The 22,392-nt window shown below is 34.5% G+C and overlaps 1 protein-coding gene across 5 annotated transcripts in view; it reads left to right on the top strand.

The window, feature by feature from the left end:
* Positions 1 to 22,392, top strand: part of LOC105194273 (zwei Ig domain protein zig-8) — a 170,657-nt gene that overhangs the window by 140,254 nt on the left and 8,011 nt on the right. For all 5 annotated transcript variants that reach the window (XM_039446448.1, XM_026137247.2, XM_026137248.2 and 2 more), the window contains 3 exons: positions 5,048 to 5,286; positions 7,443 to 7,662; positions 15,519 to 15,702. In XM_039446448.1, coding sequence (XP_039302382.1) covers positions 5,048 to 5,286; positions 7,443 to 7,662; positions 15,519 to 15,702 — 643 coding nt within the window. The remainder of the gene's footprint in view (positions 1 to 5,047; positions 5,287 to 7,442; positions 7,663 to 15,518; positions 15,703 to 22,392) is intronic.

Here is a 22,392-nt window from a genome sequence, read left to right as displayed (position 1 = left end):
TGATACAATAAATAAAGTGCAAACTTGTTTATTTATACAAACTGATTGAAATACAATTAAATATAATTTACATTTTTAATGTACAATGGTACATAAAATAAAATAGCATTGCACATGAATAATAAAAAAATCTATAAATAAATAAAATTATTTACAATAAAAACGTTTATGTTTTTGTATTTGAATAATCTAAAATGGTTTAATGGATAAATATAAACCATTGTAAATGGCAAATAAATGTAAAATTGGGAAAATTTATAAAATATATATCTTTTTTATATTTTTTATAAAAAAGAAAAAACGTTATAATATATAAACATTTTACAATATATTTTTTATATACTCCTGAAGTATTTTATATTATCTGCACATCTTAATGTGACAAACAAAATCTTCTGTGTCAATAAAGAAGTTAAAACTTGCAATTAAATAACATTATTAATATAATATAGTGAAAGCGTGTATAAAATATAACGTTCAGAAATTTATTTTAAACTTGTATGAACACGGTTAAGACTTCGATATCTTTAAGAACAATAAAAACAAATAAGTACTTGTATTAAAAAAAGCAAGGTTTGTTATTCAACATACTTTGCCACAATCACAATTTCGGACGATTGCCACCAGAAAAAAATGCATTGCTCTCTTTAAAAAATAAATTTCTACTCCAGAGAGTAAAAAAATCAAAATAAAATTTTTATTCCATGTGTTTGTTTTTGTCGTATAATATTTGCGTTTGAAATATATCGTAGCGTAAACACTTATAATATTTCTCCCACACATTCCGAATCGTTTTTCGCGCTACCGACTGAAGATTTCGCTAGCACCTGACGAAATAAACTCATGTAATTAGTCACGCTTTATAGTCTGGTGTACCGGCGTGATTTCAGAATGTATATCTTGCCAACAAATGGTTGCAATCAGCTGGTACCGCGACGTAGCGACACGGCCATCTCTCTTCAGCTTAGTGCTACCCGAATGCCGGACTTCGAAAGTTGAATTACGCCGTATTTCGCGTGAGCGGTCGGGAATTAACAACGCTTTGCCATTTCTGTTTGCTTGACAACTATTCGAATATTGTTTGTACGTGGATCATTCTACTTCAATCCCAAGTCTGCTCTTCGGAAAGTTCTCGAAGACTGAGTTATTATTAGTGTACCGCGTACTACCAACTGTACCATCGCGGTACAGTTAGATTCTATAAAGTCATAAATGACATTATAAAAATGAAATTTCAATATTTATTAATATTTTTTGTAATAAAATATGTCCACTCTTGCGAAATACATATCAATTACAAATTCAGAATAATATTGCGAAATAATTGCGATTTGTTCGATTATCCCCTTTCCCTTACACCGGCAAATATCGCTGAAATAATAACAATTATTCGCATCATATAATTTATAAGAATATCTATTTTAAAAATTATTTAACATGTAAACAAAGGACTGATCGCGCTCTTTTATAAAAATATTTTTTTTAACTGAAAATTCTCCCATAGAATATCAATGAGAGATCATTTTCCATGATCTTATTTCCATTTTGAATCATATCAGTTCGACCAAGTCTGCGTGAATGAAAAATTACACATGCCGCATATTTCTGAGTTTTCTTAATAACGCGAGCATATCAAAGCAGAGCTTCCAGGTGAGCTTTCTGATAATACTAATGTCAATACGACATAACGATTTTCATATCCGCGATAGAGAGAGAGAAAGAGAGAGAGAGGTAAAGAGAGAGAGAGTGACGAGCCGACGACCGGTTGACTAGATAGATTCTTCTCGGTATCCGAGACACGCTCCCAACAGTTCCACCGGAATTTCCGATCAGTTTTTCTTCCCTCGGGCGAAAGAAAAATTTCCGCGATCGGGAGAACGGAATTGACGCGTCGGCGCGAGCAGGAAGGAAGAGGCGACCGATGAAGCCAAACGGGGAAGAGATCGAAATGTGCACGGGGAAAAGAAAGGAATAAGGAAGCTTCAGAGGCACTCGAGATGACGGCGGAGAGTCGCACGCGGAAAAGAAAATTTCGCGCTCCGCGGCATACTGATCCCTTTTGACGTGCGACTTCGTCGTGGGATTGTGCGCTCGTATATTCCTTTCTACCCTCTGTCGCAACCCCGTGAATTCTGTGTCGGATCTCTCGAAGATTGCCAGAATTGCTGGAGGTCCAGGGAACTCCCGTGCTCACCTATCGCTGACTCGATGAAAGTCAGGATTACCTGCACAAGTGCTCCAATTCGTCTTCGGTTGTAGAACAATCGACTGCAGCGAGCTTTACGTTCGCGGCGCTCTCAAATGGAACTTCTGTTGGCGTTACGTGACGAGACTTATGAAAGAGAGGTGTATTCGGTACGTCAATTTTTCGATATACCCCCACGCGAGTTTCTTATATTTACAGCGCTACTGAAATTCGAATGACTTTTGAAACATGCGTATCCAAATTTATGTTACTTAAGCCGAAATTCATAGTCGTAGATAATTTTCAATCTTTGAAAATCTAACTAATTACAGATTCTCTCTTTCTCTCTCTCTCTCTCTCTCTCTCGTTCATAAATTTATTCATTTTTTTTCTTTCAAACATTGAAAATTATTTATTGCTATGACTACCGGTTTTAGAATTAAATGCACTTTGCGAAAAGTATTTGATATTTGTGACTATAATTGAATATTAAAGTAATTATAGTTAAGAACTCTATTTTTATAGTTATTACTGCTGTATTAATAATAATAACATACATTGTATTACACTAATAAAGAAGTACTTATGATTATCGTAATTTAAATACAATTGACATAAAGATGACTATAATTTATAATCATTTTTAGTGCCAACTATATTTAAATTATGGCAATTACAACTATTTCTTTATTAGTGTAATGTTACAACAGTAATAACTACAAAAATGAAGCTCCTAACCATAATTATGTTAAGATATATTTACTCAGTATACGTGCATTAAATAGTTTTTTAAATACATTAAATAGAATTTCCGGTGATATTTACTGAAACAGAAATGTATGAAAATCTTTATTCAAGAGAAACAAGGTTATAATAATTGTTAAAGAGCGCACGTGAGAGAATAAAGGAACAATGCGACGAAACAACCGATAAGACAACCTATATAGAGCTGCCATCGCAACTTTTTAGCAGGAGATATCTTCTCCTTTTATTTCTTTGGCTCTGAACATCACGTGTCTGAACATCGCGGTGGTGCTTCTTCCACAGTGTAAACTCGGAAAAATTTGTCATCGCGAGTTAGTATCTAACTTGGAGATCTTTGGAATGTGCACGAGCGTCGTGACTTTCTTCACGCTCCGCGCAAGATCTTCGTTCCCTTTCATTCTCAGCTTTCCCATTCTCTCGCTCGTCTTTTCTTCTTTTCCTCCGCGACGAAATATCCATGAAGATATTCTACGTATCCGACAATGTCGGATTGCACTGCGAACTTTGTCGGTATCATGAAGTGTAACTGAACAGAAATGATCATTATCAAAGTTGAAAGAGAGTACAAGGCGCCAAGAACTGTAAACGATAACCATAAACGGAAGACTTGGTTAACTTGGATCAGTATCCGTTATGTCGTTAGGTTAGGTTGTTTCGTTATAACAGAAACAAAAGAACCAAAATTTTCGTGTTCTTAAGCATTCTTAAGAAACTTACAACTTTGAGAATTGGTTCTTCAAAAATTGCATTATAAAAAAATAGGTGAAGAAATTAATTCAATTTTCCATTAAAAAGCAATGTAAATAATATTAATATTTAATGATTTAGTTTCCCAAAAATTATATTGTAAAAACAGACGAAGGAATTATTTTAATTTTCCATTGAAAAATAATATAATATTATTACCGAATAATTATTTACAGCAGCAATTAAGTTATTAAATATTAATTTAATGGTTTGTCAAATTAAAAATGTTAGCAAATGTATAAGATTGAATGAAACCTCCTAGTATTTCAAAATAGAAAATAGAAGAAGATTTAGTAGATATCAGCACCGTAATTTGTGCGTAAAAAGTTCAAAGTTTAAGAATTTAACAGTTATTCACATCATTAACAGAAATATTTAAAAGCCGCATACTTTTCAACTTACTTTCGGACCATTCTCGACGAAAAAGGAAACAATAAAGTTAAAAAATGAAATAAGCATTTGACGTACGTTTTTCATTCTGCGTATATTAAACACGAAAAATTAATTATTCTCAGACTGATTAAAAATTTTTAAATATACACTTTTAATTTAAACGTTCTTAGTAGAAATGTAATAAATTTCGTGCTTTGTATTATTAAACGATATAAGTTCGGATAAAAGGGAGAATGACGTAACGTTCTAAAAGAAATTTATATATTATTTCTTTCTTAGGCAAAATTTACGATTTTCTCGATACAGATCGGAATAATGTACTCTCTATTGGGCAATGAAAAATTCGCAACATATGATCACTGGTAAGTAGCAATACTATCAGCTCGAGGATGTCGTGTCTCTCGACTGCGCCTGTTGCGGGCGTAAATGCATATTTACGTCGAATATTGGCCGTTATTGGCAGGTTGGCTGAATGTCGATAACCTGAGCGATGGCCCATAACGGGAGAATGCCAGAATCGATTAAATAAAGTCACGAGTTACGATCAGGTGCGACGGGCTGAATGCAAAAAGCGGGAGGAAGGGAGAGACTCGCTAGAGTGTACATAATACGAAAGTACATGTAAATGTGGCCACATAATGCTATAAACAATCGTGACATTTCGAATGATGTCACGCCATGTATTTTTAATGCACATGCACCAGTGCTCGATATGTTAAATGATATAATACGCGCAACATTTGTCCTGTTATTTATTATATGAAATACAGATCATTGATAATTTATGCTCTCATATTCATATAACAAACAGGGAAAATTATCTAAATCAATGAAACGCTACACGCTGTATGTAAATACTTACCCCAAGTTCCAAGGTATAATTTTTTATTAAACTGCAACGTTTAAAACGCGACGTTTCTTTATTAACGACATATATTTTCTCTTTGCACGTTACAGAACTGCCTCTGGGGACGGATTCGATTTCGACGAAATCGACGACGGCGAAGCGATCTGTGCCGACGGATGCACCGATGCTGAACTACATCTTTGATACGCACAGCACTCTGAACAAGCATCAGCATCATCACGATCACAAATGGGGTCCTCACTTCGAAGGCGAGAGCTCCAACATCACGGTGCAGGCTGGTGCTAGTGTCACACTCGATTGTAGAATATCGTTGCTGCAGGACAAAACCGTAAGCGTGAAAATGCATACTTAGTCATTCTGTTCGCTCCTTCTTCCCTTCGTGTGCTACGTATCTGGTCGCCCGCGGCTTTTAATCACTGCTACAAATGCGCAGCGCAATAATTCACGACTAATCTCAGAATATTTTGCCTTATTACACCCCGGGTAAGCTACGTTTAGCTTATTATGATTAATCTGTCGCGGCGCGCGAGCGGGTCCGTACGTTTTATGCTTCAAGGAACGAATTTAAGGAGAAATTTACGTAATCGCTGCTGGCGACCCAGTTATTCGCACGCGTAATCTACATATAATCATTTAGTAGCAAATCTGTGTTTGTTAAACTTTTTACGATATTTTCTTCATTTTACAGTTTTTTATTCTCGATATATCTACGTCGTATCTTATATTAGACGTAAGATTTTCGAAGACAAACGCGCATGTTTCTAATTGCACAATGATATTGTAATCCTGATTTCTATAATCAGAAAAATTTGGCATGATACGAAAAAGGGCAACGACATTTAATCCGCTGTAAAGCCACCTCATGAGTAAGCTGCAATGACTTTATTCCCAAGTACTTCCATGTTCATTTAGATTGCATTTATTGCTGTAATGCAGTTACAAACCGTTCCCGCATTATCCACGCCCCAAACTATAGAACAAATTATGCGGTCAGATATCGGTTGTGTGCGCATGAATCTCTCTGGCGCTTGAACAGATAATATCCTGTTTCGTAGTAGCAATTTATAATATAGCTAACCAATACCACAGACTCGTAAATTATAAAATTAAATACTTATTTATACATGTATAACATTTTAGAAATTTTTATCGAATTTTTTGAAAATAATTCCATTTTTATTAAACTTTTTTTTATTTTATTAACAAAAGATCTAAAAATTTATCTAATGAGATATAAAAATCTATCTTTATTAAAATAATTTTTTTTTTAATGATTTTTTTCATAAGTATTTCTAATTCTTTATTAATTTGATTGAGATTATGCATTTATTAAAACAAAAGTGATATATTTTTTAATATAATTTGTTCATACTTTGAGCTACTTTTCCCTACACACATTTGAATAAAATTAATATTAACATATTTTCAAAATATTAACATATTTCAAAAAAGAAACGAAAGTTAAAGTTAAAAGTGATTCATAGTAACTTGTATCTTTATGAAAATCGATTTATATGCTATATTGTACTATAAATGCGTATAAATCTCCAATACACCTATAATACCCGATTAACTCTCCTATATCCATATAGAAGATATATGATATTACATACACTTAATGGGGCTATTCAGTAATGTACTATTAAGTTCCAGTTACATGGATGAACTTTATTCTCTACTCCACATTTGCTGTTTTAGACTGACCTTGATACAAACTCATATAAATCTCGATTAACTATGCCATTTACATTTATATCGCATCGATTAATTATACCTATAAATTTATATTATATCCATAATCGGATTTATTTATATCATATCCATAAATTAAACGTTGTTCTTTATAATAAGGAAAAAACAAACTGGAAAGAAATATTGTATTTATTGGAAAAAAATATTTGCTTTCTACATGATTTTATATATATATATATATATATATATATACACATACATACATACCGAGGAAATATCTATCTGATCAAAATGTTTCTCTAGGAAATCAAATTGGATTATTTTCAACATAATCGATAAGACCGTATTTTTCGATCACTGCGACACTGCAATAAAAATATTAATCAGAAAATAAAATGTAAACATGAAAGGTACGTTGCCGAAGAAATCGAATATTTCTATAGGAAAGATATAGCAGTATAGTGCAAACAGACTCAAATATAAAATGCGTACATATGACGATTGTCGATGCAATCGGAAAAATCCGTACACGAACGATTGTCTATACACCTGTTGATATTTTTACGCGCGATCTTTGGTGTTGACTAGCGGCTTGGTATTTGGATCAATAAAACGTCCAAATCTGTCTCTATAACTATAAAAACAGTGTCATATTTGCACGACCACTAGTAGCATTGTAAGCAAACGAAAGGCGAACGAAAACGAAACAATCCACAGGTGATTTTCTTATGTGAAAAATTTCGAATAGAGCCATTTATCGCGTCCTTCAAAAGAATCGTTTTACATTCGCAGGTGTCCTGGCTGCGACGGCAGGAGAGTAGTGAGAAGATGAGGTTGCTGACAGTAGGCCAGCAGACATACACGGGCGATCCAAGATACACTATCGAATTTCAGTACCCGGACAACTGGCGTCTGCGTATCAAGCGTGTTAACAGCAGCGACGAGGGCCAGTACGAGTGTCAGATCAGTACCCATCCACCAAAGTTCATTCATGTCAACCTACACATTAACGGTAAGTGATAATGTGCACAAATGGTCTCTGCCTAGTGTCAACATCGAGATGGCGATGTTGATAATCCCGATAACGTCTTACCGGATCGTAGTTTCACGAAAGAAGGATTTCCGCACATTTCTAGTTCACACGCTCGCTTTGCGTAAATTTAATGCGCGCGCTCTTTACATCCTGGATTTAAATTTCTTGTACAAAATTCCGTTTGTGGATTTTCCTGAATGAACCACTTTTTAAGTAATTTGACGCAATTGTTTTATTCTCTTAAAAGAAGCGTAGCAAAGAACGAAAACTTCTCTACTATTTACTCTCTCATTCTCTCTTTCTTTCTTTCTCTAAGCTTACATGTCTCCTTCTTTTGTCTAACATCTTTTTGTTCCATCTGCGTCGTGTCTGAGACGAATTTAATGTAGCATTAACGAACAGAAGGGATATAAAAGAGATTTTAAATAGTTAGGATTGTAATGCAAGTTTTTACTTTATCCGCTGAACGAAAGACTGATGAAATATAGGAAACTAGAGAAGAGCTGCTGAATACTATATCAATTGCTTAAATCATACCTCATTAATATTTTATATTTTTACTTAATAAAACTTAATATAATATTCACAAAAATATGAAATAAATGAAAAATGTATAATATAAACAAAAATTTAATAAATTACATTTTGTTTCATGCTTATTAGCAATATTTAAAAAAATTAGAATATTTAATCTTTTTTAATAAATTATTAGTAAAATAAATATGAATTAATAATTATATTTTTAATTATTTTAATTCATAAATTCGATACTTTTAAAGGCGATTTAGACGACTCAGGTACAATTTAAACAATTGATCGCCTGAATCCTTTTGCAACATGTTGCAAAAAAGCTTATAATAAATTAATTTGTTATTGAAGAAAGCTTACACATAGTAGTAACGTAGTAATGGGTATTTGAAATATCAAGTTACAATTTCCAACATTTACGTATAAATCATTACCAAATGGAAAGTGAAATAAGAAATAACTTATGCATATTCGGCAACTTTTCCTTATGTATTTTAAACAAAGCTAATGGAATAAAATTGTTTATACACTTCGAAAACAATTGACAGATAGTATAGATAAAATATAAAAATCGAAATAGCATTGACTTTAGAAAGATTGCAGAAAGTACCAAAAAAAAACTTTTCTTAAATCGTATCTTTCCCCGATGCCACATTTAGGCTTTTAATTAGTAAGCGAGCAAAGAAAGAGAGCCAATATATCTCCGGTAATACCTACGATTCAATATTCTAACGACAGAGAGTAGACGAGAAGAAGAGAAACTCAAATTCCGCAATTCTGCTAGCGATCGGACAAATTGCCTCCGTCTGCAGTGTTCTTGCGGTGGAGATCGCTTAAAAGGATAATTGAAAACGAAGTGCCTTGTAGTTGAGATGGACGGGGAAAGAGAGGAAAGAGAAATCCACAGTCTGTTCAGTTCGGAAGGAAGGACAGCGCGGTGCAAAGCGGAAGAACTTCATCTCGTTGTAGTCCGGTAATCGAGGTGTGTCGAGCAATTCGGTAAAATGAGGGTATGTGAGGGTGGTGTGGCAGCTATGAGCAGCTCGAGGAATGGACAACGGAAAATTGTAAACGGCAGGAAGATTTTAATAAACGCGTGAGGAAGAAATTGCGTAAATTTTAAAGGTTAAAACGGTGGACATAGGAGCGCGTCGTGAAAACACAACAGAGGGGATCACGAAATAACGATGGGTAACGAATACTTTTTATTAAAAAGTTGTAAACTCGAAGAAGCAACAGAAATCTCTCCTACGAATCGGTAGATTGCGATGTCAAAATGATCAATTAGTCGTGCGATCGTTCTAAAACGTCTTTTGTGTAATATCACATAAAAGATATCTCCAATTCGAAGCTACAGAAATGCAACGAAATAAAAAACAAAATGTTCTAGCAAATCTAAGTAAAGACGCGGCATCGCACTGACTTGGCTTTCACTAAAACGTATAGAATTGCAGGGTTACGATAAAAAGGGCAAGAGTTTTCTCTTTTACTTATTTCCCCAGTTCGCGCGCGCCTTTGCCGATGTGAGATTATATCGTAAGCTTTCGCTTCTACAGGATAAGACGGCGTAGCTTCTTCGTGTTATACCCGAGAATCTCCTAACGCGAGTTCAAAGGGATTATCTACTTAAGTTCCCCCGCACTTATTCTCATAGCATTTCTCCATTCTCGTAATTTGTCAAAATAATTCCTGTGTGCGGTGTGTGCAATGTTCATCGATTGCCTTGGAAGATTTATAAGATAACTTTATGCAAATAATTATTGTTTATTTTTTATTCTTTCGTTACGTCCGCGTCGGCGCGGCGACGCGGAATTAGCCGCTTACATTTCGCGCTTCCTTTATCGAGATATCACTCGATATTCGTACAATTAAAGTTTAATCGTTTCACACTATTGATACCTTTGTGCCCGAGCTTTCGCGAGGTCGTTTGTAACGCGGTCCAAAACGTCAAATGCCGTTTGAAAGAACGATATATCGTCGAACCGCGCATTCTAATTGGTCCCTGGTGCAACCTATTATCTTTCTGTATCTGTTCAACTTTGAAAGTTAAATTACTGTAAACACAATCGTTCATTGTACGAATCTTGCAATCGCGTTTTATCGGATCCCGGTACAATAATTAACGCAGGAGATATGAATGCGCCCTCCCTCACTATTGCCGCTTGTTCCAATCGATTATCAATGCTACTTTTTTTTAACGGGCTGGATTTCTGCGTACATAGATAGATACATACAAATATCTATCGAAAATCAATTGGACTCTTGAATATAAATTTATAATTATTATAAGCTTATAATTATTTAGAATTAATGTAAATTAATCATAAATGCTTTAAATTTAATAAAATATATTATGTGTGTATCTGATACAATATGTAAATATCGAAAAATACAAAAATTAATACTAGAACATTGACCGATATGTGAAAACACAACTAATTAAATAGCTGAATTTTAGTGATCTGATGCTTTTCTGGGATTTTGTACACATTTTCAAGTTCATCGAACTTGAAAATGTATATAAAATCCCAGAATAAATTTCGGAATAAATTTTTCTTGACACAGTTGAACTAGAATAATAATATCATAGTATTAAAATGAAAATATTAATGTTCTTATAATGAAACGTAAGAACGATTTTGTATTTAATCGAAGATACAATCAGTATCGTGTGATCACGAGTCGCGCAAAGAAAAATATAAAATATAAAATAAATAATCTCGCGACATAATCGCTAGATTATATTTGAGGAAACGCAGGGATAACTGTGTTAGAACAGGCGAACGTAAAAGGTGGGATCAACAATTAATCCGTGAGGATGCTGAGATTCCGCAAGATAAAGTAGCCGAGATTTTGGTATGCACTACTACTTCCTCAACCTCGATACCTCCTATCGTTCATCTTTCCATACGCCTACTATTGAATTCACTATCTCCGTCGTTTTAGCAATTTAATAGCGCGTTTCTTTTCTTTTACGATGTTAATAAAAGATGTTACGATGTTTAACAAAAGAGAACGCAAAGCTTCACGGCGCGAAGCAATCTCTAATCTGCTTTTCGACTCTTGAAACATTCAAGAGCAGACCGGATGTGTCTTAAATTCAAATGTACAATGAAAAAGTTTCAAGTTCTTTGTTCTTCGCTGAAGTTCCATCCCTCACGCGTTTCGCGATGAAAATACAAACTAAAATTTTAGTCCCATTAGAATAATTTTATTTGCCCATAAATTTTATTCACTTAATTTGTATTTAAACGTTTATCTCATGTAATGTTACACGTAGATATAGGTATTCGTACAGAATATTTAAAAACTGCTCCTCTAGTACCCGGCCGGAGTTCTATTATCTGTATTAACTGCGAAAACACACGGTACCTTGAAATTTGCAAGCGTTAACGTGAAATTATCGAGTAAGGAAGAAAAAAAAGGAAGATAAGTGAAAAACATATTTTTAGACACGTGGAATGGGAAAAAATTTTGTATCGCGTTGCGAAAAAGCGTGCGAAATAAAATGCGGCATACCTCAAATGGGGAACGCAAAAAGAAAGAAAAAGGAGAGCCGGGCGAAAGAGAAAAGGGCTGAGCGTGAAAGAGAGAGAGAGAGAGAGAGAGAGAGAGAGAGAGAGAGAGAGAGAGAGAGAGAGAGAGAGAGAGAGAGAGATTACATTTCGCGCGATATTCATGAGGTCGAGTACCAGGTCGGCGAGAGAAAGAGAGAGCATTCTGATCTATCTCCAAAACGTTTCCCTTTTTCATGATTTCTTTCGATAGCCGTACGTTGCTTAGCTTTCGTGTACACCACGATATAGTCTCCGTACGCAGAGGCATTAGTACCAATTGAAAACGGTCCAGCCGAACGGAAGACAGCGATTGGGGTATACAGGAATGAATCGGTTTGCTCGATCGCGTTTGGTACTCGATCGTGTGGACAACCCAATGACGTCAATATGAGAGATATTTATTGGGCCATAAAGTTAAATATTTGAAGCCGGATTCGATGTAATCCAATATCACGCTTGTGTGTACTGCCGAATTTCATGACGCGGAAATTACCACGACGAACTCGATGAACTCGGTAAATAGTGCTGATTATTTTAGAACAAGGATCTCCCAAGTGATCGCCATAAGATAAAATTACATTGATTACCATCTGCAATAATGATTGGAAGAGATCGGAATTAAAAGTACACAGTTGGAAAATGTGGGTTAAGTTTAACATCTATCGCATGATTCCAAACGATCTACTTCGAAATTTTTAATTTAACATAAGATGAGTACGTTAGAAAGTATCATAAACGTTACGTAAAAGTAATACGAAAAATATAAAACACTTTGGTACATTTTAAACACAGATTAAAAAAACATATTTTTTAAATAAAATTAACATTTATAATATTATATGTTGACGCGTACATTTTATTCATATATTTTGGAATTTATATTTTATTTCACACACTAATTTTATTTTATTTGTTAATTGTTTATTTGCTTATAAATTATATTATTTTAACATTAACATGAATACTGAAAATTAAAATTTAACACAAAATATTCAAACAATTAATCATTCATGTTAAATTAATACTCAGATATGTTAAAAATTTAAAAACATAAATTTAAGAATTAGGTCAGAGTGAAGCTAAATAAAAATTTTATACAGAAATTTTAATAAGGACCTATTCTAACGTAAATACAAAATATTTTTTTTTTATGTAACAGAAGCAAGTTCCCAATCAGCAGACAATGTTTCTCAAATATCTGTTATTTTAAAAATGTTTTAATGAGAAATAAAAACAGATAAAATTTTTTATATATTTAAAAAACTTATTTGCTGATTAAGTTGTAATATTTATATTAAAAAATGTTATGGGCAGGATATAAAAGTAAGAAAGAGATAGAAGTTCGTATAACGTAGCATCTAGCCACAAACATCTAACTCTTTCTTACGTTTTTATATCCTGTACATAACATTTTTTTGTTATTATAGTCTACTCTGGTTAACTTTTAACCCTATATCACAAAAAATGTGCCGCAATGAATAAAAGTTATACTTTATTTATTTATTTAAAAGTAACTTGTGATCATCCGATTTCCATATTTCCAGTTAATTATCTTCACTTGTCGAGTAATCTTGATATTTTCAACGCTAAATAACCAAATGTATATCTTATTATACATTTCGCGTGAACATTCGTCAGCGATTGGATTTATATCTTACCCCTACAAAAGTTGCTTTGACAATGCTGTTTGGAAAAAAATAACTTTCTTTTGAAATTTCTCAAAGAGAATATTTATAATTTCTTAATAAACTTATTTTTATAAGTTATCCGCAATAAGCCGTAATTAATTTGCAAGTAATCCGCAATTAATCCACAACAAATCTACAATTAATCCGCAAGTAACCTGCAAGTAATCTGCAACAAATCCAAAACCAATCCGCAAGTAATCCACAATTAATTCGCAAGTAATCCGTAATTAATCCACAAGTAATCCACAAGTAATCCGTGACAAATTCATAACTAATCCGCAACTAATCTGCAACTAATCCGCAATTTTTATTTACAAATGGTACGCAAGAAATTTTTACGCCTATTTTCTCGCTTATAACATCATGATTTCAATACGCCCGTGGCGACTACTCAGGAGCCTTAAATACAAATTTTCAGAGTTTGACTTTACATCACAATATCTCCGCTCCCAGAGCACATAGAGGAAAAATAAAAATACATTTACCGTATAATTCACTTCCAAGCTATCGATCGAGCCTATCCGGAATTTAATCGGTTTAGCCGTTATGGAGAACCGATAATTTCGGATGTTTGCAAGTCTCCAGCTCGCACAGGGACACGATGCTGTTTCGTGCTCGTATCTTGCATTACGCGTTCATTTGACGTGAGAAACCGTGTCTCTTGATCTATGCTTTCTTATAGCATTCTATATAATAACATAAAAAAACTTGCATTCTATATAATAACATAAAAAAACTTTCCTTATTTTTGCAAATGTCACAGCCTTAGAACGAATATAGGCGATTTTCTATAGCAATTTTAGACTTTTAAAATTCAGACTATACCTTTTCATACCATTGTGCAGTTTCAATACTTTTTGTTCATTTTATTGGATCGGCCATTCTTAATTTATATCGTAATCAACATTTACACACAACAGTCTGTTTAATTTCTAACAATAAAAGAATTTTTTAAATCGGTTAAGAATTGGAGCGTCGACTGATTTTTGCTCACAAAACGTGCTTTTCCGCCCCTCTGTGCGTCGTAACGAAAGGTTTAAGCATATAATGGCAATTGATATACTTTGTACATTTTTAAATATATAATAAACATTCTTTTCCATCATTATTCAAGTAAAAACGTTAACATTATTTTTATATAACGCTTTCATACTTTTTCATGAAAATAGAAATATAAAATATTGAATCTATCAGTCAAAATGTCCTATATTCTGCTCTCCCGATTTTGCTATCGCACGTACTTAATACTGTCTCCGTATTTACTGCTCATATAGGCACTCAATATTCTGCTACGTATTTATTTATGATAATCTCAGTTTAATATTAAAACAAATTTAATATTAAATTTTAATATTAAAACACATTTTTAATTTGTGTTAACACACGCTCTAATATTTCTCATTCTAATACTACAATCGACAAAAGCAGCAGTAATTTGAATACTGGCAATAATTCGACCATGTGACAGTCTGAGTGAAATGAGAGATAATGTGGAGAGTAATGAAAGAGCGGAAAGAGAACAAGAAAGGAGGAAAACAGGCGGATATCCGACGCTAATGGGTTGAAATGTGACGTTTGAAATGGAAGATTTGGAAAGGTAACTAGTAACAAAGAGTGTGACGATATGTACTTCATGCGTAATACATTATGTACAAAACTTTCGCGCGAGCTACAATACCTAGATATTCAAATCAAACATAGTTAAGTATCTTTGTTTCAATATGACGAAAAACTAGTCCAAACTTCTCGTAAGAGGATAGAAACTTTAAATCGACGATGCGCTTGAAAAGCTCCGAATTGACTGCGACACGTCCAATCCTTTCCTCATTGATCGAAAATATCGTATTCACAGTGTTTGCCGCACGAAGAGCATCAATGCATTCGGAGAGTATTAATTTTGCTCTCTCTCTCTCTCTCTCTCTCTCTCTCTCTCTCTCTCTCTCTCTCTCTCTCGCTGTCCGGATAAAAGATATCAAATGAGAATTAGCCTTTCGACTCCTTGACACGATTGCTGATCGAAGAATAAGACTTTCTAATAAATCTTGATTTTCGAATTTTTCAGCGCCGTCCGTCCAAATAGTGGACGCCCTGGGCGAACCACTGCGGGACAAGTACTACGAAGCTGATAGCACCATCGAGCTATTGTGCGTCGTGCGTCATATAGCGATGCAGGTGCAGTACAGCGTCGTCCAGTGGCTCCACGGCAATAGAGTCTTGAACTACGATACGACGAGAGGCGGTATCAGGTAATTCAAATTTCGCAATCTTACCAGTTAATATCAGCCGAGAGAAATGAGCGCAGCCCTCGTTTAATCTGCCTTTTATCCAGCTTTTATATTTTTAAGCTGTTATCGTCTTTCATCCGGCTCTCGTATATTGCAACAGAGCTGTTGTACGGTTATAATACAAAATATTTTATATACGATATCAATGTATACATGTGTCAACCTGGTACATTTCATCTTATAATACAAAGCATCTAAAGCGAACGTGGATATGCAATTTTAAATTAGAATTACAGCGATATGTATGATACGAACATAGGGCTGCGCCGGAAATTGCGAAGAGATCTTTAAGCTTAATAACTCTATTATTCGAAATTTACTTGCGCCAAGTCGTTCTTGCTTGAAATGCTTCTCGACAAATATGAGAAATGCATAATCTAAATGTCAGACAAACTTGACGCGGTTATGTGAGCGAAGTATAATTAATTCAGGAAACTTTTCCTTGTTTGACGGGCATTTACGCGCGGTTGAAAGACCTTGTGTCAACTTTTGGGATAGAAACGACTGGGAAGAGTCAAATCTAGATCGCGCATGTATATAATTCTTGCTCTTTGTACGTCTCACCGAGTCGTTTCGCGAAGCGTTAAAAAATACGACTCGCTCTTTCCTCCTCTCTCCCTCCCTCCCCCCCTCTCTCTCTCTCTTTCTCTCTCTCTCTCTCTCTCTCTCTCTCTCTCTCTCTCTCTTTTTCTGCGCGCGCGCGAATTATATATTATTATAGATTCCTGCAACTTGGCTGGAACAGTAGAATTTCAAAGAACCAATTCTGAAGTGTAAGAATTCATTATCCGCGATTCGTATAATGGCGAAGAGATTCGCCTCTGCTCGTTCAACTGTCGCGCTGAATAAAACTCGGGCGGAAATAAGAAAAAGGCAAAAGCGACATATCGTATTAAGCTTCGTTAATATATAGTCCGTTCCACGTCGTTCAATGAGATGTGAGATATGGGATGTAAAACATTCCATTATACAACGCATTCCGGTCGTTTCACACGCTTCGTTCGGGTCGAGTCCGAAAATTTCACGGAAGTCGAAAAGAAAACTCGCAAAATTTCATCCCATTTATACGTTGTCGCATATTCGCGTTTTTCTTGTCTCGTCCAGCGTCACTTTGTTAAGTATGATAAATGATATAATTTATCATGTTGAATATATGCTCATAGCTGCACAATCTCGAAAAACGAAACGAAATGAAAATCCCAACAGTTCAGGAGAGATGTGAATTTGTAGGTAATACACTTACACGTGTCTTTGACAACTAATTTCTGTTACCGCTATTAAGAACAATCGAATTTCAAAATTCTCTTTTATGACATCGAGCTTTTATTTTACAGGGAATACTACAAGTTACGTCAAAATTTATTAATTAATAAATTCATTATAGTGAACAATATTTTTTTATATTTTACGTACTGAAATATCCTATTAAAAGAATTATAAAGAAAAATAATATAAGCATAAAAATCGTTTTTTTATAACGTGTATAAAAATTACGTATGCATATCGCAGAAACTGTAAACTGTAGGGAAAACTGCATGCTTTTCGGATAATACTGAAAATTCGCACTTTTTATGAAAGTTTCATGAAGCTCTCTCTCTCTCTCTCTCTCTCCTCGGAAAATTTATATTCGTATATCTGTGGCAGCACTGATGTGCGGAATGCCATCGCTTCCACCTTTTTACCCGCGATTTTCCCGGGCCAGGATACAAGAACATCCCCGAAGGACTTGAAAATACGTGCCGGTAGAGTGCTCATACGAAGTACATGGTGGTTGATGACAGCAGCCGCGAGAGTTAGGATGGCAGCGTGTCGACGAGAAAGGTTCCGGTGTTCGGGGGGACCGGTTCTTGGTCGAGACCGACGCTTCCGTGGGCCCGCCCTGACAGTAAAGTTAGGTGCCAGTGAGACACGGTGGGACAGTAAATGAAATTAGTTTGCGTTGCGCGCTTCTGTACATACGGACGATTGTACATACACGGGGTCGTGGATCCCGTTGCGAGAACGGAATAGCATCCCTCTGCGATCCGCACCGCAGCTCTATGGCGTCGACGCTAAATATTTTGCCGTTGGCACATTAAAATATTAATTAGCGTCTTCCTGAATCCTATAAAAAGTAGTTAAAATTAAAAATCACTCCTGGATGAATTAAGAAAGTATTTTAATCCAGAAGCTTGAAATTCGATCTTCCGTATTTTTTTAAACTTGGAGTCTTAAGGATATGTCTACAGATATATTAAATGAAGATAATTTTTTTATATGTACAAAAAATAGAAAAAAAGGGAAATAGAAAAAGTAAAACTTTAAAGTCGTTTTTTTTCCAAAATCACTTTTTATCAATTGGTAACCCTAAAATTTTCGTTATCAATCGTCATCTTCATCAAGCTTGATACATATAAAATAAATGTCCCGTAATCATATAAACGGCAGTCATTGTAATGTATGCAAAATGTAACTCTTTTGTTTAACAAAATACTTAACAAAACACTTGACGTGGTTATGTGAGCCAAGTGTAATTAATTCACGAAATTTTTCGAGGTTATTTTTTCTGTGAAATTTTTTACATGTATAAATTTTTTTCATTATTTTGGTTTTAAAATTTAGATTAATAAAAGAAGCATAAAATGAAGAGTACTAATAAAATTTATTTATTTTTACAAATATATATACATTTGTTGTAATAATCAAATAATAATTATTTAGGACTCTCAAAAATTTAAATTCAATTGAAGAGACAATTGAGCAATCGGTGCTGTAATAAGTGCGCAATTTAAATTAATTTTAGGAATATAATCCTTTAATCCATAATCACATAAACGTTACCGCTCAAGTTTTTGCCATCGTATATTTTACCATTTTAAAAATGTATTAATTTTGTCAAAAAAAAAAAAAAAAAAATATATATATATATATGTATAAAATGCATGTTTTTCAGTACTTTAGAACAGAGTATTTCCTTGAAATCTCTCTAATTAGTATTTGTCGTCTTTGAATCTTCTCGCTGGCACAATTTCTTTTTTTAATATTTCAATATTTTTTCTTTTTATATTCATCGCTTAAATCGAGTTTGAATACGCCACGTATACAAATACAAGTTATTTTCCATCCTCTCTCGTCCGCTTTCATGTAGGATTCTTCGTGAACCACAAACCGTAAACACGTTGCATGTTGAACTGCTGCAGTGCTATAGCACTCGTTTTCTCATTGCAGCAACATCTGTAGTGGCGGGCGAGCAAGAATTATTGCTATCTTGCTTAATTTTACCTTTCATTTAATTAATCACTCGACGTCTATCCAACTTCCTCTCTTTCTCATAATTTAACGACGCTTCGCTGACTCGCTTGTCCCGCGCTTTCAAATATTGTCGACTACGGTACATTGATGGTTGCACTGGAAGAAAAATTCTCATGAGAGACAGAAAGGAAAGTTGAAAATGTAATTTTTTCTCAAGCGTATAAGTTAGTTCCTTATCTTTGACGGTGAAAACTAGATTAGCTTTTTTTAGCGCTGTTTATACACTATATAAAAATCACTTCTTTTTTAATTATATCTATTTCGGAATTATTAAAGTCGACATGCAAATGCAATGTAATTTTCCCAAATTAATTCTGAACATTTTAACGGAACATAGACAATTTTTTTTGTTTAACTCTACTGAAAAGGAACGTGCGTGTGAATATTTTTGGACATTGCTAAAGTAGCGCTATAATAACGTTCCGAATTAATTGTTAATCGAATTATTTGCAAAACGGCATCCGTGCTGAAGGTAACGTGACAATGAATTTATAGCGCTTAACATCGCGTTTAATTCATTAAATTACAGTAGGACCCTTGACGGCATAACGATCATCGAATGGAAGGGGAACTGCACGTTGGAAAATAACGTTTTACGCAGTGTCAAATTACATTAAATTTTCGGGGTTGTAATTAAACCTCCGGTTACGACGATAGTAATGCACAAAGCATGCCCGTAGTTGACCGGCGTTAAATCGAATTTTCCGCGCCGTCGAATTAACGTTATGTTTACGATCTATCTTAATTTATTCGCAATGTAGGTTTAACCTGGCCCAATCTGTACCGTGATAAAGGACATATTGCTCGCCAACACATATTAGCTCTCTCGCGTGCTTTCATTTCGTCAATGCTGCGGTAATCCATCAAACGTCAGCTGATTTTTTGTGCACGATACGAAGTTCACATAAAAGAAGATATAATCACTATGAGACAATAAAAGATGCTTGCTGTGACCTTAAAATATATGAGTATTATTTTGCGTTCAAATCTGATTAAATCGCTATTTTATTATTAATTAATAATGCGCATAAATTATTGCAGTGACTATATTTTTTTAATATCTACTAAATTGGTTCTTATTACATCGTAAAACTGACTACTTAAATTTCAGAGTTGTCAAATTATAATTGCTTTAAGTATTTCGTTTTCTTTCGGTGTAATAATTATAGAAAGAATAGCGATTTCATTTAATGAAAGTTTTACATTTCCAGCTGATAATAAAGAAAGTAGGGGAGGGGGAGGCTATCGTGCTAAGAATCGCAAATGCAGTTAGTGGTGCTCGAATTTTTCCATTTATAAAGTTGCCTTTAATTAAACATAATTAAGTACAGTTACTGTGGTAATGAACGAACATTTCGACTTTGCTTTGAATTATCGTCAGTGTAATATTATAATAGAAAAAAAAACGGTTTTAAGATGATTCTAAACGGAGCCGAAACGTACATTTATTTTCATTATTGCAATAACTGTTGTTTTTTCCATTTCTATTACCGTTTTGAATATTTATCTTATGTAGGTTGTTACATAAGTTTCGAGTCTAAACATGAAAATGACTTTACTAATCGGAAACCATTGTTGCCGTAAATGTATTTTACAGGAATCAAATCAACTTTACTGACGGAATGAAGAGATTAGAAGAGAACTATAAACTAAATTGAAAAATAAAACCCAAAAATATAAGTATTTTATTATTAAGTTCGAAATAGTCAAACAACCTGCGTATGTATGTATTAGAGTCTTAATTAATTTTATCCCTTTTAAACTTTTTTTATGTGTGTACTATCTTGTGCAATTAGAAATTAATACAAATAAAAATTTAAAATAAAACATGACCAATGTTTGATAAGCATATAAGTTTAATTTTGCCGTTTCATACTGTTGTCGCATACGAGAACACTAGCAGATTGATTATTGGACTCATTTTACATAACAAGTACATCCCCGCATCGGTAAAAAGTGCATCCGCCGCGTCGACATCATGTTGAATGATAAATTGCTAGTATTATACGGTACCAATGCGTTTCGGCTGATTGCGTCGCGGATAAAGAAATAGCTAATCGCTATACATACGGTTAACAACCACATCAATTCATCGATCAAAGTAATGTTTCGCGTGATTAATCATCGTTTTGCCGACTGCGTTACATCGAGTTACGCATTGTCAATTTCCGAGCACGAAAAAAAAAAAATAACGTAATGCATGTGAGAACATTTCTGCGATTTTATGTGTATTAAAAAAAAACTCGGATTACACACTAGTTCGTTAAACCCGCCGACAAGGTATGAAACAAAGCGTAAATTTAAAGCGATTATATCAACATATACTTTTCTATAATGTAGAAATAATGTAGAAATAATATTTTATATAATTTGTGAGATACAATCTCTTAGTTACTGTTCCGTAATTATTGCATTCCGCAACTTGGCCAATTGTTATTTGCATTAAAATTACGCGAGTCATATATATACAGGGAAATTTTCATCGGTGACATTAATCCTATTACTTAAACTGGTACGCAGCTTAACTTTATTTGCAAACACAATAATTAGTAACGCCGGGCTTTGTTGAAACCTTAAATCGCTACTGTAAAATTAACACAAAAATAACTTATAGTACAGTAATCGTGATAAAGGCACAGCTTTCAAGCGCAGCTTTAAAGCTATTTTTAAAGACACGAATATTTACCTTTAACTTTACATTCGACCATGCAATTTTTTCAGTTGATCCCGGTAACTACTCTCTATTATCATTTCGCGTATCGAATTAATTGTAAGGAAATCCTCTCACAAAGCTCTCGCTGTTACTGGATGCGGACGGCGCTCGACGTCGCGGAGCGATAAACGAGCGATCGCCTGCCGGTGTTCAACCGGCCGGGGGTAACGAAAGCGACAAATTGCGACGGACGAACTTTTTCGATTAAAGTCCCGCTTGCTGCTCGGTGCGATTCAAAACCTTTCTCGGTCAAGTTTCCACTTTCAGCGACACGCAACTTGGCATAAATAAGAACGTTCCTCCGCGAAGGATAGCGAAGCTCGAGGAAGCAGCTGTAAAAGAGCATGCTTTGTTTCCCTGCGGAATTTCACGTTAACCGTCGTAGAACCGTGGAAGGAACGACGACTATTGAACAACAATTGCGATACGTGAGGTCACCGTGAGGTCACGTCGTGGAAAAGCTACGAGGGAGAAAGAGACGGACAGAGAAAGAGAGAGAAATGTTTTATTGAGGAAAGTCCTGGACAGTTGCATTCCAATTAAATAAAGCAGTTGCAGCGGCGTGAATCGAATCTTTAATTGGATCCATTTGACAAGATTGCCAGTTTAAATGATTCTTTGTGGTGGGTTTTATTCCTCTCCCGCTC

This window comes from Solenopsis invicta, chromosome 3 (genome assembly GCF_016802725.1).
Source record: "Solenopsis invicta isolate M01_SB chromosome 3, UNIL_Sinv_3.0, whole genome shotgun sequence".
Lineage (NCBI taxonomy): Eukaryota > Metazoa > Arthropoda > Insecta > Hymenoptera > Formicidae > Solenopsis > Solenopsis invicta.
This window is presented reverse-complemented; position numbering and strand designations above follow the sequence as displayed.